At 41.9% G+C, this 16,411-nt stretch overlaps 1 protein-coding gene across 1 annotated transcript; it reads left to right on the top strand.

Moving 5' to 3' along the window:
* Nucleotides 1–366: 366 nt before the first annotated feature.
* psmd2 (proteasome 26S subunit ubiquitin receptor, non-ATPase 2) lies at nt 367–12,700 on the top strand. Its single transcript, XM_027014893.3, has 21 exons — nt 367–525; nt 1,203–1,259; nt 1,431–1,595; nt 1,878–1,999; nt 2,562–2,786; nt 3,108–3,266; nt 3,415–3,559; nt 5,195–5,255; nt 5,435–5,581; nt 5,679–5,785; nt 5,931–6,058; nt 6,435–6,522; nt 6,794–6,956; nt 8,316–8,417; nt 8,704–8,849; nt 9,732–9,815; nt 10,092–10,260; nt 10,744–10,838; nt 11,028–11,154; nt 11,654–11,772; nt 12,297–12,700. Exons 1-21 carry the CDS (start codon nt 421–423, stop codon nt 12,477–12,479), a joined length of 2,697 nt encoding a protein of 898 aa, XP_026870694.1. The 5' UTR covers nt 367–420; the 3' UTR covers nt 12,480–12,700.
* The last annotated feature ends 3,711 nt before the right edge of the window (nt 12,701–16,411 follow it).

Below are 16,411 nucleotides of genomic sequence, written 5' to 3'. Positions count from 1 at the left end.
GACAAGATGTGTTCTGATAAAAAAAAAAAAAAATTAATATGACAGAGAGAATGTACTTCTTGATGGCTGCCACATTCACCTGCCACTATTCATTTTTATTACTAAAAATAAACAAAAATATAAATGAAACTAAAGTATAGTTTATAAAATCTCAAATAAGTGTTTTCACTTATAATAAAGATATAAAGATATAGAATAAACGTTATACGAATAAAACATTCACTTTACAGTGAAGTTACGCTGGGGTCCCACTGTACCATTACCTTCCTGGCATATACCTTACCTGTACTTTTCAATGTGGTCGCTTGAGGGCGAACGAGATATTAATATATCATAATATGTGAACATTCCAATAGAAGAAGTCGAAACAACCGGCTGCTCAGTTTTTCGATTGACGGAGATACAGTTGTGTGTGCAACGATGGAGGAGCCAAAAAATAAAGAGAAAAACCAGCCTGAAAAGACGGAGGAAAAGGATAAACAGCCACCAGGGAAAGACAAAGAGAAGAAAGAGGAGCAAGAGTTGGTGAGCAGTATCAGTAATTCCTGCTGAAACAGTTTTAACTAGCTAGCTTTGTCTTTAAAGACTAGCATAGGAACGAAGCAGGCTTGCTAATTTGCCTGAGTCACTGCCTGCATAGGCCAGAATGCTGCGTTGTTCTAATGAATGCGCTTATTCGCTATAGTACCACAGTCGTAAACAGTTTCATGTGGCGTTATTTTCGTTCGCATTATTTGCTACCACTGTAGCAAGGGCTACTTCTTTATATTGGGCTGTTTTTGTAAAAATCGACAAGCTAGTTAGCTGGTAGGCTAAAGCGAGTTAGCTAGCTGCTGTTACTTAGCTTGCTTGTATAGTTACTTATCGTAGGTAGGTAGCTAGCTAGCTAGCTGGCTGTATTGAATGACAGCGGTGAAGTAGTAAACTAAGCTAGCTAGCTAGCTATGGGTCGACAGACTTGTGCTGCAGTATTTATAATAAGTCAAAAGTGTATTTAGTCTTTATTTTTGTATGCAACACGTTTAAGGTAGTTGGATAGTCTACCTTGATAATTACCGACTCTTGTTATAACTGTATAGAGAACCCTAGATGCTCTTCTGGTAGCCTGTCTCTTTGGCATACGTGGACTAACCAGTTTTTAAGAAGTTCTGTTTTTGTTTTGCTAAGACCGAACTAACCTACTTTGTTTGAATTTTGTCTAGTCGGAGGAGGACAAGCAGTTGCAAGAAGAGTTGGAGTTGCTTGTTGATAGGCTGAGTGTGAGTATGGCTTTTAAGTACTTTTTTAAAAATGTGGTCCTTGTTTTTGTTTGCATGGGTTTTTTTGTTTGTTTGTTTATCATCTTGAAAAAACTGGTAGGCTTGGATGTCTTATTATGTCGTATAATAATTGTACGTTTTACACTCGCTCTCTCTTCCCCCCCCCCCCAGGAGAAGGATTCCTCTCTCTACCATAATGCTCTGGAGGAGTTACGTCGGCAGATTCGCTCCTCCACAACATCCATGACCTCTGTGCCAAAGCCTTTGAAGTTCTTGCGACCACACTATGGCAAGCTGAAAGAGATTTATGAAGGCATGGTTCCTGGGGAGAACAAGGTGTGTATGTTGACACCAGTGTATGCATAAATGTCAGTTTTTTGTTTACTACTCCTCAAATTCAGGACTTGATCATCACAGTCAGTTTGTGTGAAATCATCTTTCAAAGCAACTAGCATATGATTGGTTATTAATTTTCACATGTTGTAGTCATGAACAGTTGTCATCAGAAAAGGCATAGGAAGCTTAAATTCATGAACACACAAACCCTTGAATTCAAAAATAGACATAAGGCATCCTTATGGCTTCTTTGAAAAATGTTCTTTTGCTTCATTCTTTCAGCGATTTTGTGCTGACGTGGTGTCTGTCCTCGCCATGACGATGAGTGGTGAACGGGAATGTCTTAAGTACCGCCTACTGGGCTCTCAGGAGGAGCTAGCATCCTGGGGCCATGAATATGTCAGGTAAACATTGCTAATCACCAGAAATGTGAAACATCGATAACAACCAGACAAACACCAGGTTAGCATCTCTAAAGAAAAAAAAAACGTCAGGTAAAAATCTCTACCATCATAAATGTGCTAACCATCGCTAACAACCTGGAATTCCTTAGAGGAACATCACTAACAGCTGGAAATATGTTAAATAAACATATTCTGCTAATATCCAGGAATAACTTGAAGGAATATTGTTAGACTTCATCTGGGTTATAAACTCATCATGAAGCATAATAGTTAGGAAAACATTGCAACCGACCAGAAATGCATCAGATAAGAACCACTAAGAACCAAGAATAGCTTTAAGGACCATGAAAAACAACCAAGAGTGCAGCAGGCGAACATCACTAAAAGCCAGATATAGACCAGGTTAACATTGTTAACAGCAAGGAATATGTCAATGGAACACACCTAACAGACTCAAATATCTTAGTGGAACCATATTCCTGTAAGATCACTGAAGATCTTTTGTTTCTCTGTCTCTCTCTTTCCATCTGCACGTGTGTGTGTGTATGTCACTCATGCATAGGCATCTGGCGGGCGAGGTCGCCAAAGAGTGGCAGGAGATTGAGGAGGGTGACAAGGTGCAGCAAGAGACCCTGCTGAAGCTTGTCAAGGAGATCGTACCCTACAACATGGCCCACAATGCTGAGCACGAGGCCTGCGACCTGCTCATGGAGATTGAACGCCTCGACATGCTTGAGATGTACATTGATGAAAACGCCTACGCAAAAGTCTGTCTCTACCTCACCAGGTAAGCCCTCCTCTCATCTCCTCCACATTGCCTCTAAATGGCATATGCTATATTAGGATATGTTACATGGGACTAACATTTCACATTAATATAATGCTTCCTCTAATCCAAGTTTCATTTTCTTGTATTTCTCTTGCTTTCTTTGTGTTTATTCTTCTTCTTTTGTTTACTCTCTACTGCTTTACTATCTCTCCTTCTCTCTCCCCATCTTTGCTTCTCTTTCTCAATTTCCTCTTTCACTCCCTCATTTCTCTCCCTGTCTCCCTCTTTCTGCTTCCCTCCCTCTTCCCTTGCTCTCTCCCTCCAATCTTCTCCCTGTAGCTGTGTCAGTTATGTTCCTGAGCCAGAGAACTCTGCTCTCCTGAAGTGTGCGCTGAATATCTTCCGCAAGTTCAGCCGTTATCCAGAAGCCCTCAGGTTGGCGTTGATGCTCAACGATGTGGAGCTGGTGGAGAACATCTTCACCTCCTGCAAAGACATGTAGGATGTCAGCATGTTTACAGCCGTCATGCGTCTACCATCACACAGGCATTGTGGCTCATTTAAACCTAGTTATAATAACCACAGACCAGTGAAAATTATGTATAACACTACCACTTTTAAATTAATGTGTTGGTGCTGTGTGTAGCGTTGTTCAGAAAGAGATGGCCTTCATGCTGGGGAGACATGGCATGTTTCTGGAGTTGAATGAAGATGTAGAAGATTATGAGGACCTGACAGAGATCATGTCCAATGTACAGCTCAACAGCAACTTCCTCGCCCTCGCCCGTGAGGTAGGAAAGTGTTTGTTTGTGTGTGTGTGTGTGTGTGTGTGTGTGTGTGTGTGTGTGTGTGTGTGTACAATTTAGTTTCTTTGTGTGATATGTGAATGTTTAGTGGTGTGTTTGATGTAGCTTTCAACTCAGTGGTGTTGTAACTGTAGTTTCTGTACTGAAGTTGTTACTTGGACTAAATATAATGTAATAAAGCATGGAGTATTTTATTAGCTGGATCACCAAAAGAGGATTGGTTCTCTCTTGGTCATCCCAAGGTTTTTTCCTTAATTCCACCCAGGGAGTTTTTCCTTGCCACTATCAACTTTGGCATGCTCATTAGAGAGATACATCCATACATTTTTAAAGCTGCTTTGTGACAGTTCGTGCTGTGGTGATTGTACTTGTTAAGTTTGCTCTGTGAGTAGTGTTGTAGTAGTTTCTGACTGTGTCTGAGTTCTTTTGTGGTAATTGTAAAAGCACACTGAGAGTAGTGGTGTGGTTGTAGCATCTAAGCGTGCTCTATGAGCAGTGTTGTGGTTGTAGTTTCTAAGCATTTTTTGTGAGTGGTGTTTTGGTTGTTGTAGCTTCTAAAGCGTGCTCTATGAGCAGTTTTGTGGTTGTTATAACTTCTAAGCATGCTCTGTCTGTGGTGTAGTTTCTAAGCGCGCTCTGTGAGCGGTGTTTTGGTTGCTTGTAGCTTCTAAGCATCCTCTGTGAGCATGTGTTTTGGTTGCTTGTAGCTTCTGAGCATCCTCTGTGAGCATGTGTTTTGGTTGCTTGTAGCTTCTGAGCGTCCTCTGTGAGCATATGTTTTGGTTGCTTGTAGCTTCTGAGCGTGCTCTGTGAACATGTGTTTTGGTTGCTTGTAGCTTCTGAGCGTGCTCTGTGAACATGTGTTTTGGTTGCTTGTAGCTTCTGCGCGTGCTCTGTGAGCATGTGTTTTGGTTGCTTGTAGCTTCTGCGCGTGCTCTGTGAGCATGTGTTTTGGTTGCTTGTAGCTTCTGCGCGTGCTCTGTGAGCATGTGTTTTGGTTGCTTGTAGCTTCTGCGCGTGCTCTGTGAACATGTGTTTTGGTTGCTTGTAGCTTCTGAGCGTGCTCTGTGAACATGTGTTTTGGTTGCTTGTAGCTTCTGAGCGTGCTCTGTGAACATGTGTTTTGGTTGCTTGTAGCTTCTGAGCGTGCTCTGTGAGCATGTGTTTTGGTTGCTTGTAGCTTCTGAGCGTGCTCTGTGAGCATGTGTTTTGGTTGCTTGTAGCTTCTGAGCGTGCTCTGTGAGCATGTGTTTTGGTTGCTTGTAGCTTCTGAGCGTGCTCTGTGAGCATGTGTTTTGGTTGCTTGTAGCTTCTGAGCGTGCTCTGTGAGCATGTGTTTTGGTTGCTTGTAGCTTCTGAGCGTGCTCTGTGAGTGAGTGGTGTGTTTGTAGTTTCTGAGCGTGCTCTGTGAGCATGTGTTTTGGTTGCTTGTAGCTTCTGAGCGTGCTCTGTGAGCATGTGTTTTGGTTGCTTGTAGCTTCTGAGCGTGCTCTGTGAGCATGTGTTTTGGTTGCTTGTAGCTTCTGAGTGTGCTCTGTGAGTGAGTGGTGTGTTTGTAGTTTCTGAACACTCTCTGTAAGTGGTGGTTGTCATTTCTGATGTGTGCTCTTCCATCCGCAGTTGGACATAATGGAACCCAAAGTTCCAGATGACATTTACAAAACTCATCTGGAGAACAACAGTAAGGCTTTTCTGCTCACGCTTTCTTTTCTTCTTTCTTTTATACTCTCTCTCTCGTTATGTCTTGCGCATTTGTCTTGGTCCTGAATCAATTTCTCTTTTCCATCTTGCTTCCATTTGTAGTAGTTTAAGACAGCTTGTGTAGCAGTATTAGTAATTTTTTCACTTTCTCTCTCTCAGGATTTGGTGGCAGTGGGTCTCAGGTAGACTCTGCTCGTATGAACCTGGCCTCATCATTTGTTAATGGATTTGTTAATGCAGCATTTGGTCAGGACAAACTTCTCACGGAAGACGGCAATAAATGGCTCTATAAAAACAAGGACCATGGTAAGACACCTACATATGAATAGCACGATTCCAGGAATGTAAATATTTTATCAGCTTTTTAATATTTATATGATTTTTTATGTGATTGTGTGTGTAGGAATGCTGAGTGCTGCAGCGTCTCTGGGCATGATCCTGCTATGGGATGTGGATGGAGGTCTCACTCAGATAGATAAATATCTCTACTCATCCGAAGACTACATCAAGGTACATATGCACTTATTTTTGCATGCATTTTGTGGTTTAAGAAGCAATTAATTCTGCAGCTCATGTTAACTCAACTTACTTTATAGATTTTTTTTTATTATTATTATTTTTATTTATTTTTTTCTTCCCCCCCCTCTGTGCCTAGTCTGGGGCCCTGTTGGCATGTGGTATAGTAAACTCTGGCGTGCGTAATGAGTGTGATCCTGCTCTGGCCCTTCTTTCGGACTATGTCCTCCACAACAGCAACGTCATGAGGATAGGCGCCATCTTTGGGTAACGCACTCGCACATTATTAGGAACCTTCTTGTGCTATTCATGTTAGCCTATGCTATGATGTGTTCATGTTTAAAGTTGCTGTATCAATGTTCCAGTTCTTGTTAACTTGCACCCAACTACTGAAGGAGTCTACCTCTTCCCTTTAGTCCCATAGTTTCCACTCAAACCTCTCTCCAAAGCTACTCCCAAAAAGATATGCATGTTTAGCCCTTAGCCTACCCTTCTGTGTGTCATGTGTATACACACAGTTATTGACCGGCAGGGAGGACAGCTTTTCCCATAGAGAAGTCTCCTGATTGATTGGTTAATATAGGTGGACTGGTCTTGTTGGAGTTTCTATTAAGATTAACCATGGACCTTTGTGATGACCTAGGTTGGGTCTGGCTTATGCAGGCTCGAACAGGGAAGATGTCCTATCTTTGCTGCTGCCCGTAATGGGAGACTCCAAATCCAGTATGGAGGTCCGTCTGGTTTTACACCTGTCATTCTTTTCTCTTTTTAAACTTGGTTTGAAATGTATCGATGTGTTTTTTCCAGTAATAATAAATGCATTTTTGGTAGCACTTTGTCAACTTATTTTAAATAAGTTTCATACAGATAAAATACAGAGCAAAAAAGATAAAGATCTTAAAGATCTTTAAAAGATCTGCTTTCCTTCCACTGTTTTTGGAAGGAGGTCTTGGGCCTTTATTTGAGCATAGTCTCTTTACCTTTTGTGCGGCGTGTATGTAGGTGGCAGGTGTGACAGCATTGGCTTGCGGGATGATCGCCGTGGGCTCCTGTAACGGTGACGTCACCTCCACCATCCTGCAGACCATCATGGAAAAGAGCGAGCAGGAGCTGAAGGACACGTACGCACGCTGGCTTCCCCTCGGCCTTGGCCTCAACCACCTTGGTAATGGTGCTGTGGAAATGTAGACCAGGTGGTCAAGACCTGGAGAGTTTTAGTTCCCTCAAACAGATTATAAGAATTTTCTGATGGTGTAAATAGTTGAACATGGTAAACTATGGACTGGCCAAGGATGGAGCTGAAATTCCCTGTATAAATTCCTAGTGTTCCTAGTAACTAGATGGAGAATTCAACTTCCAGGCCTGGATTATGTAATCACTGGTGTTTTATTGAACAGTTTACACAAATGACTGGCCACTTTGTGGCTACTTATCTGATTCCTAGGTAAAGGGTGGGATAATTATAACACCTCAATGTTGAGGATGGAGATTCAAATACTATATGGCCAAATGTATGTGGACACATGACAAAAAAAAGGGGATATGTGACCCCTCGGTCAAAAGAGCTAATGCTCTAGGCAGTAAGGCTAGGCACTGATGTTGGATGAGAGAACCTGGCTTTCATTTCATCCCACAGGTGTTCAGTTGGGCTGTGTTCAGGGCTCTATGCAGGCCACTGTATTTCCTCCACACAATACCATGTCTTTTATGGACCTCGCTATGTGCATAGGGTTACAGTCATGTTAGCACAAGAAATCACTTTTCCCAGAGTGTTGGTTCAAAGTTGGAAGCATATACTTGTCTAGTGTCTTTCTATGTGGTAGCATTAATATTCTCTTGAACTAAAGGCCTATCCCAAACCCTGAAAAACTTTGAGAAATTTTCCTGTTGGCACCATTTATTGCCTAGCATATTGCAAAAATCAGATTTGTTTGTCAGACTGCCAGGCAGTGAAGAGTGGTTCATCCCTCCGGAAAACGTTTTCATTGCTCCAGAGTCAAGTGATGGCGTGCTTTACACCTCTCCAGCTGGCACTTGTCATTGAGGGTAGCGACCACATAAATCCATTTCATGAAATTCTCGACACAGTTCCTGCACTGATGTTGCTTCCGTAGGGAATTTGGAACATGGTATTAAGTGATGCAACAGAAATCAGATGTTCTTTACAAGCAACATGCTTCAGCACTCAGTGTGACCACTCTGTGAGTGTGCGTGGTCTACCACGTTGTGACTGACCTGTTGTTGCTCAATGACATTACAAGTGATTGCACAGTTTAGGACTGGATTTTGGTTTTGAAGTCTAAAATAGGTTTAGCTGAGTTGGTCTAGAATAAGCTCAAATTGAAAAGGTTGAGTTCCTAAATTGAAAATGCTTTTGCGGGGTTTAATCTTTACGTGGACAGCCATTTCACTGTGTTTGAGGATGCAACAGATTTTGGGTTTATCAGTCTACTTAGACCTTCACCAACCAGCACATGCAGATATGTGATGCACTGTCTTGAAGTGTGTTTTTGTGTGTGTGCAGGCAAAGGCGAGGCAATAGAGACCACTTTGGCAGCTCTGCAGGTTGTTCCAGAACCCTTCCGTAGCTTTGCAAACACACTTGTGGACATCTGTGCTTATGCAGGTAAGAGTATTATTCACACATACACATGCACACTCATTGCTTGAGGCCTGTACAGGTCCATACATTCTTATACATACCAGTAGAGATGTATAAACACTTCCAAGCTGCTCACCACTTTATCCTTCTCTCTCTCTCTCTCTCTCTCTCTCTCTCTCTCTCTCTCTCTCTCTCTCTCTCTCTCTCTCTCTCTCTCTCTCTCTCTCTCTCTCTCTCTCTCTCTCTCTCTCTCTCTCTCTCTCTCTCTCTCTCTCTCTCCCCACACACACACACACACACACATTCTCAGGTTCAGGGAATGTTCTGAAGGTGCAGCAGTTGTTACATATCTGTAGCGAACACTATGACACAAAAGATAAAGAGGACGACAAGGACAAGAAGGATAAAAAGGACAAAGAGAAGAAGGAAACTGCAGCAGACATGGGCTCCCACCAGGTGCGTGTGCATGTACTGATGTCAAGTTATCTGTTGTGAGTTAGCAGACAATTATAAAATATGTCTGGTAAATGGAAACGGGACAGACGCTTTTATAGGATTTAAAAACATCCGGGGCTTAGGACAAAACATCCGGGGCTAGTCAGGAGCTCTGTCTTGCTTAATAAAATACATTAGCTACCTATTAATTAGAACTACTTCTATTCTACCAGTACCTGTCAGGTATTGGTATTTGCTTTGGTCTGATGAAAACTGCTCCAGACTATACAGTTGACAGGATGCACTGACATAACTGAGAGCCATGGAATAAATACACAAGGCATGCAGCAAGAACACAATGCAATTTACAGTATGTATATAGTAACATTAGAGATACATATACAAGTAAGAGCTTCAACAAGACTCAGTTTGACAGTTCAGTAGTGCAGACTGTGTGAGTCGCTTCAGTCGTGATTATATTTAATTGTTTTCCATCTTGCCTGTTGTGTTTTCAGGGAGGGATGGTGGACAGTTGAGGCATAGGTTAACTATGTTCTCACATTCAGCAAACACAAAATCAATTGCCAGTGCCAGTGTTTGGCCCCTGAGCAATTGTACTCGAATTGTACTCTGTCACAATTGGAAGTCACTTTGGACAAAAGTGTCTTCTAAATGCCATAAATGTAAATTTAAAGCACCTATTCCTCTAGGACAGTGTGTGTAATAGCCACCAATAAAAATGTTATCAACAATTAACATTCTACCAAACTCTAGTGCTGTCCTGGAAGAAAAAACATTCGGGGCTCGAGCCCCAACTGATGAGCTCTAGTGATGCCCCTGTAAGCAGAGTATCCTAGAGTTGGGTTTCTTTGACCGTTCTTGCTCTGTGGTGCCCCCATACAGGGAGTGGCAGTGCTCGGTATTGCACTCATCGCTATGGGAGAAGAGATCGGATCAGAGATGGCACTACGCACATTTGGCCACCTGGTTAGTCAAAAAAAAGTCTAAACTTTTACCTGTTTAGCCTGGGCACAGTGAGCCCCTGAATACCCTATTTATCTGCTTTTATTTAATCTGTTCTTTCCAACTCTTCTAATTTTCTCACTCTCCTTTTCTTCCCCCCATTATTTCTTGCACTCCCTTAATTTCCTTTAATTTCTCCTTTCGCTTTTTGTCTTGTTTTTATGAACTCTCCTTCTTTCACCATCTCTCCCTACATCCTGCTCCTGCCTCCCTCCCTCTCTTTCTCTCCTCCCCTCTCAGTTGCGCTATGGTGAACCCACCCTGCGGAGGGCAGTGCCATTAGCTTTAGCTCTCATCTCCGTGTCCAACCCGAGGCTCAACATTCTAGACACGCTCAGTAAGTTCTCCCATGATGCCGACCCTGAGGTCTCCCACAACTCAATCTTCGCCATGGGCATGGTGGGCAGTGGTGAGTCAATGTTGCATACTGTGTGTGTGTGTGTGTGTGTGTGTGTGTGTGTGTGTGTGTGTGTGTGTGTGTGTGTGTGAGAGAGAGAAAGAGAAAGAGCTTCAGAGGAACTCGTTTACCATTACTTAGCTACATATATTTCTCCCTTAACTAGCTTGATTTAATACAACTGTTGGTTGCTAAAGAATTTTGTCAAAAATACCTGTTCTATGGCAATACTGAAAGGTCATGTTTTCAATGGATCGCTCAATTTCCTCACCCTAGATACAAGTAAACCATTGTAAGTGATTGTATGTTATGGCAAGTGGCCTTGGGTTTAATGAGACACATACTGTGACTTTTGGTTTAGTGAGATTCCCTTAACTCAGTCGTGAACTCAGTGGTGAGCTTTTGTGACATGGTCAGCATGACATCACGCTGTGTCACTGCATCCCATGAGCAGGGACCGTGCTATCATCGTAACTGTGCATTTCCTGTTTCCAGGCACTAATAATGCACGTCTGGCAGCCATGCTGCGACAGCTGGCCCAGTATCACGCTAAGGACCCCAACAATCTGTTTATGGTCCGACTCGCACAGGTGAGGAGTGTATCCGCATGCATGTGTACATGTGTCTGTGCCTGTATATGCTTGTGTATGCATGCGTACACATGGACTGGGGAGGGTTATGTTGAGCAGAAATCCTTCATCGGCCATGCTGTAGGAGGTGAACTGCATGGTTCTCGTCACCATATGTCTGTGTGTGCATGTGTCTCTGTACTCCCCCAGGGTCTGACTCACCTGGGAAAAGGAACCCTGACTTTGTGTCCATACCACAGTGACAGGCAGCTGATGAGTCAGGTGGCAGTAGCTGGGCTCCTCACAGTCCTTGTGTCCTTCCTTGACGTCAAAAACAGTAAGAGCATACTCCTCTCCATCCTGGCTCAGTTTACTCGGTTCTGTAGACTGAGCATGATTGTTTCATAGCAACAGTGCAAATGCAGTAAGATACCAGTGGGGAGAAATAGTATAAAGTCTGTTGAATTACAATAGAATTGTGTTTCTTAGCACATTTAAATATACTCAAGTTCTCTATTTTGAAAAAAGCATTGAGAGCAACAAGAATAGAAATAATTGGATACAGAACAGAAAATGCACAACAAAATAAGGAGGTAGAGTACATTTTAAAAGACAAATAAAGCCACTGAATAAATGTAATGATTGTGAAAAAAATATGCAGTCACTAATCAGCATTACTTGCCTCATTGAGAAGGCACACTGAAAGAGATGAGTTTACAAGTAGCCATTCAGACACTGCTGAGTCATAAAATACAGCATTACAGATCATGGGAAATGTTAATAATATATGTTCATTCTCCCAACCCCTCTCCCATCTCTCTCTCCTGCTCCTGTAGTCATCTTGGGAAAGTCTCACTATGTGCTCTATGGCTTGGTAGCAGCAATGCAGCCTCGCATGCTCGTCACCTTCGATGAAGAACTCAGGCCTTTACCCGTATCTGTCCGTGTTGGGCAGGTAGGTGTGCGTGCGTGTGTGTGTGTGCGTGCCTGCGTGCGTGCCTGCGTGCGTGCCTGCGTGCGTGCGTGCGTGCGCGCGCGCGTGCGTGTGTGTGTGTGTGTCAGAAAATTGTTTATATTGCCCTTGTAATGAACATTTGTAAAATGTTTTCAGCATGACTAGCAGCAATAATAAAGAAATAATAAATGCTCATTGTTTTCAATAAGGGTGCAGAATGTTATAGATTTAAGGGGTGTGGATGTGTGTGTATCAACTTTTGTGCCACGGTCACTTAACATTCCATATATAGGAAGGCAATGGTTAGCAATGCTATGCTAGAGAAGCACAAATGTGTACCTTTTTACAAGAAAAAAGTTGGGTATAACTTAACCCCTTTCCTTCATACTAAATTGTTATTTGTATGAAGGTACCCTATAGGCTCAACAGCAGAAAAACATTATCGACTTGGAGGTTACAGTGAATGTCAGTGACTCTCTCTCTTTTTTGACCCTGTCTCTCTCTCTCTCTCTCTCTCTGTGTAGGCTGTGGATGTGGTAGGGCAGGCAGGCAAGCCCAAAGCGATCACTGGCTTTCAGACACACACCACACCAGTGCTGCTGGCACATGGGGAGAGGGCGGAGTTAGCCACTGAGGAGTATATCCCGGTCACACCCATCTTGGAAGGCTTCGTCATCCTGCGCAAAAACCCCAACTACGATGCCTAGACACACACATGCACAAAACGCACAGTTTGTCTTTTTGGGACCTCTATTACTTTTATCAGATATTTAGAGAGACCTGTTGCCCCCCCCCCCCCCACCCTTTTTGTTTTGTACGTAGAGCATGACGTTTGCTTAAATCTAGCTGATTATATTTCATTTTGTTGGTTTTGTTATATTGTTCTGTAAAATGTTGAGATATAAAAAATAAATGACAAAGAAATGTGGTAAGGTGGTTTATTGCTTCAACTGGATTATGATGGGTATGCTATATTGCCAAAAGTATGTAGACTAATTTGGGAAGAATTAAAATGTTGACTGATGGGTCCCAAATTAGTCTACATACATTCTAATTCTTCTGAAAGGTGTTCAATAGTGCTGAGATCAGGGGTTTGTACAGACCACTTGAGTTCCTCCCCATCAAACATGTCAGATCATCTTTACAGATAATGCTTTATCCTTAGAAACAGTCATACTGGAACAGAAAATGACCTTCCCCAAAGTGTGCCAAAAAGTAACAATAAAATGTCTTTGTAAGATGTATTAACATTGCCATTCACTAAGGGACCAAGCTTGAAAAACACCCACACCATTATTCCTCCTCCACAAAAACTTTGGAACCAGGCACCTCTTGGCATCTGCTCAACTCAGATTCGTCACTCCAGAGAATACATTCGACTACTTCAAAGTTCAGTGGTGGCATGCTTTATACCACTGCAGTTGACACTTGGCATTGCACAGTGTTCTTGGGCTTGCATACAGTGGATTGACCATGGAAACCCATTTCAAGAAGCTCATGACATACAGTTCTTTGAAACTCTTGTGACTGATCCAACAGAGCATAAGCAATATTTGTGTGATACTCATTTCTGCACTCTGCAGTTCCACTATGCGTTTGCATGGTCTAGTGCTTCACAGCTAAGCTGTGTTTCCATTAAATAACAGCAGTTACAGTTGACTGGAGCAAGTTTGCAGGACAGAAATTTTATGAACATGGGAAGAACTTTGACAATACAGTGTATATGGAGAAGAAACAGATTATAGGCAGATTCTACCTACTTGTTACAGCAGATATATTTATGGTATTTAGCAGGCACTCTTATCCAGAGTGACTTATAAAAGTGATTGGTCATCTATTCATAGAATGCATCCTAGTCAGTACAATAGGTTAAAGTCCAAGATACCATTAAACTAAGATAGTGCTATGTACAGGAGTCATTGCTGTTCTATAATTACAAAATAAGTATATCACAAGTGCAATACTAAACAACTATAAATACTAAGAGGATTCAATCAAATGATAGTAGGAACAGAATTGGTAGTAATTTAAATATTGCACAAACAGTTGAGTCTTCATTCTGATTTGAAGACAGCCTGTAGAATTTAACTCCAACATATGAGAACTAGGACAGAGAAGAGTCTTGATGCTTATCTTCCTGTGGACTTTGGAGGATAGTGTTCCAAGTACATCCCTTGACACTGTGAACTTCAGGAGGAGCTAGTCCATTCTTGGTTCTGTAGACAAGCATCAGTGTTTTAAATATGACATGAGCAGCTACTGGAAGCAAGTGAAAGGAGTGCAGCAGTGGAGTAACATAAGAGAACTTTGGACAACTGAAAACCAGTTATGCTGCTATGTTCTGGATTAATCGTTGGAGCCTGATGGCTTGTAGAGGAAGACCAGCAAATAGTGACTTGCAGTACTCGGGTGTTGAAGTGACAAGAGCCTGAATAAGCACCTGGGTAACTTCCTGAGAGAGAAAGGTCGGATCCTTTGCATGTTGTACAGGAGAAACCTACATGACAGGGTCAGGTTGGAAACATAAGTCAAGAAAGATAACTGGTCGTCCAAAGTTACACCAAGGCTATGTGAAGCTTTAGACAGAGTGACCAGGGAGCTCTCCAAGGAAACTGTGAGGTAACAGTGAGGACCAGGATTCCCAGAGATGTAAATAAACTCGATCTTGCTGGGATTGAGCTTCAGTTCGTGAACCATCATTTATGAAGCGGCCAGCCAGGCATGCTGAGTTACAACTCTAAATCTGAGTGTCCAAAAGTGGGAAGGAAAGGATTAGTTGAGTGTTGTCAGCATAGCAGTGATAGGAGAAAGCATGAGTAGATGTTAGTTCACAAGGCACCAGTGGAGTCTACATGGAGTGGATGTGGATCCTCTCCATGTTAACTGATAGGACTGCCCCTTCAGATAGGACTAGAACCATTGCCATCCAGTGTTTTCAAAGTTGGAGAGAACAGAGAGGAGGATGTAGTGGTTTACTGTGTCGAAGGCTGCAGAAAGATCCAGAAGAATCAGAACAGATGATATTTTGTCTGCTCTGGCAGCATGAATTTTCTCACTGTTATGAGGGCAGTTTTTATGGAATGCAGTGGTCTGAAGCCAGATTGGTACAGATCCTGGAACTGGTTCTGGGTGAGAAAGATTGATTGTAGACTGATTGTTCCTTTGGGAGGAAAGAGCAGAGGGATAGTAGTCTGTAATTTCATATGTCAGAGCTGTCAAGAATGACCTTTTTTAGGACTGATACCACCCTGGCAGTAAGCATGTCCCAAGGATAAGGAGTTGTTAATGATGTCAGTGATGAATGAAAGCAGATCTCTCAAAACTGTCTGGACCAGAGAGGAGGAAATGGGATCCAGTGGGCAGGTACTTGGGTTGCTGGATGTCAGGACTTGGATCTTGTCTGTAGAACAAATATAAAAATGAGTGAGGAGCAAAGATAGTGAAAAGCTATTTACTTCCTAGTATTGAAACGAAATTATCAATAGGAATGATTTTTAGAATTACCAGAACATTTGGGTAATTAAAACTTCAAAATTACAAAACACCAAATAATTTTTAAATTGATAAACATGAAACAAAAATGACTTGAATAACATTTAAACAGTAACTTCCTACCTACCTTTGTAAACAGTTAAATTCCCACTTCAGTGTAAATCCATATAAATAGTGATTCATCAGCATCTCATCACTGGGCCCAAGCTCTTGTGTTGCTTTAAGAGTATTTCACTTACTTCTATCAATATGCTCCATCTCAGCCTTTCACAGACAGCTGCAAAACAGGACATTTAAGTACTACTGTTTACAGATGGAGTAACAAGGTAGAAATATCATAAACAAGAAAAGTGTACACACACACACATCTTTTTAATTCTATGGCTTTGCTGAGAAAGCTAGCAGCTCAGTTTAAGTAAAGGACACTGTACACACTGTGCACACTGTCAGCATATGGACTATATGGACTATTTAGCCTATCATGTAGTTATAATAGGCAAAGTTATTATATGGTTGTTCAAACAGATTATAATACAGCCTATCATGAAGTATGTTATTCAAGAAATGCTTTTAATTCATGCTCAGAGGAAACTCCCTGCAGCTGCTCAGTACACTGCCATGCAAAGTTTCTGAAGCAGCATTTCATCCACTTATACTGCATGCATTCAGTCATTTCCTGTCATTCTGAAACTCCACCTGAAACTTTAATCTTTCCTATAAGATAAAGACACCAGATGTGAGCTAGTTCTGCATTTGTGCATTTAATGATCCTAGTAGTGTAATTTGGGAGGGTGGGTGAAGGTTTGAGCTTTGGCATGACGTGAGCAAATCTGTTTAACAACCATTTGTATCACATGTAATTACAATTGCAATTTCTTTATATTCTCAGCTAAATTACATAAATTTGGGAACTTCCATGCCAACATTTTTACCACAGACTTACTTAAGATTATACAGTGGAAGCAAGATTCTGTAGAATCGCTATAGCTGCTCTTACCTATACTGCTGATTAACACACATAACCTGTGTAATGAATCTATATGTCAGTCTGTATGTCGACTTTCTTAAATCATTATACAGTGACTGGATTGACTTCATATGACCATAAAGGGACATATTTTGGTGAAAATGCCCCTTGGGAGTTTTT

Source organism: Electrophorus electricus, chromosome 17 (genome assembly GCF_041902795.1).
Source record: "Electrophorus electricus isolate QZ-2024a chromosome 17, ASM4190279v1, whole genome shotgun sequence".
Classification (NCBI taxonomy): domain Eukaryota; kingdom Metazoa; phylum Chordata; class Actinopteri; order Gymnotiformes; family Gymnotidae; genus Electrophorus; species Electrophorus electricus.
The sequence above is the reverse complement of the archived record's forward strand: the minus strand, read 5'-3'. Positions and strand labels throughout refer to the sequence as shown.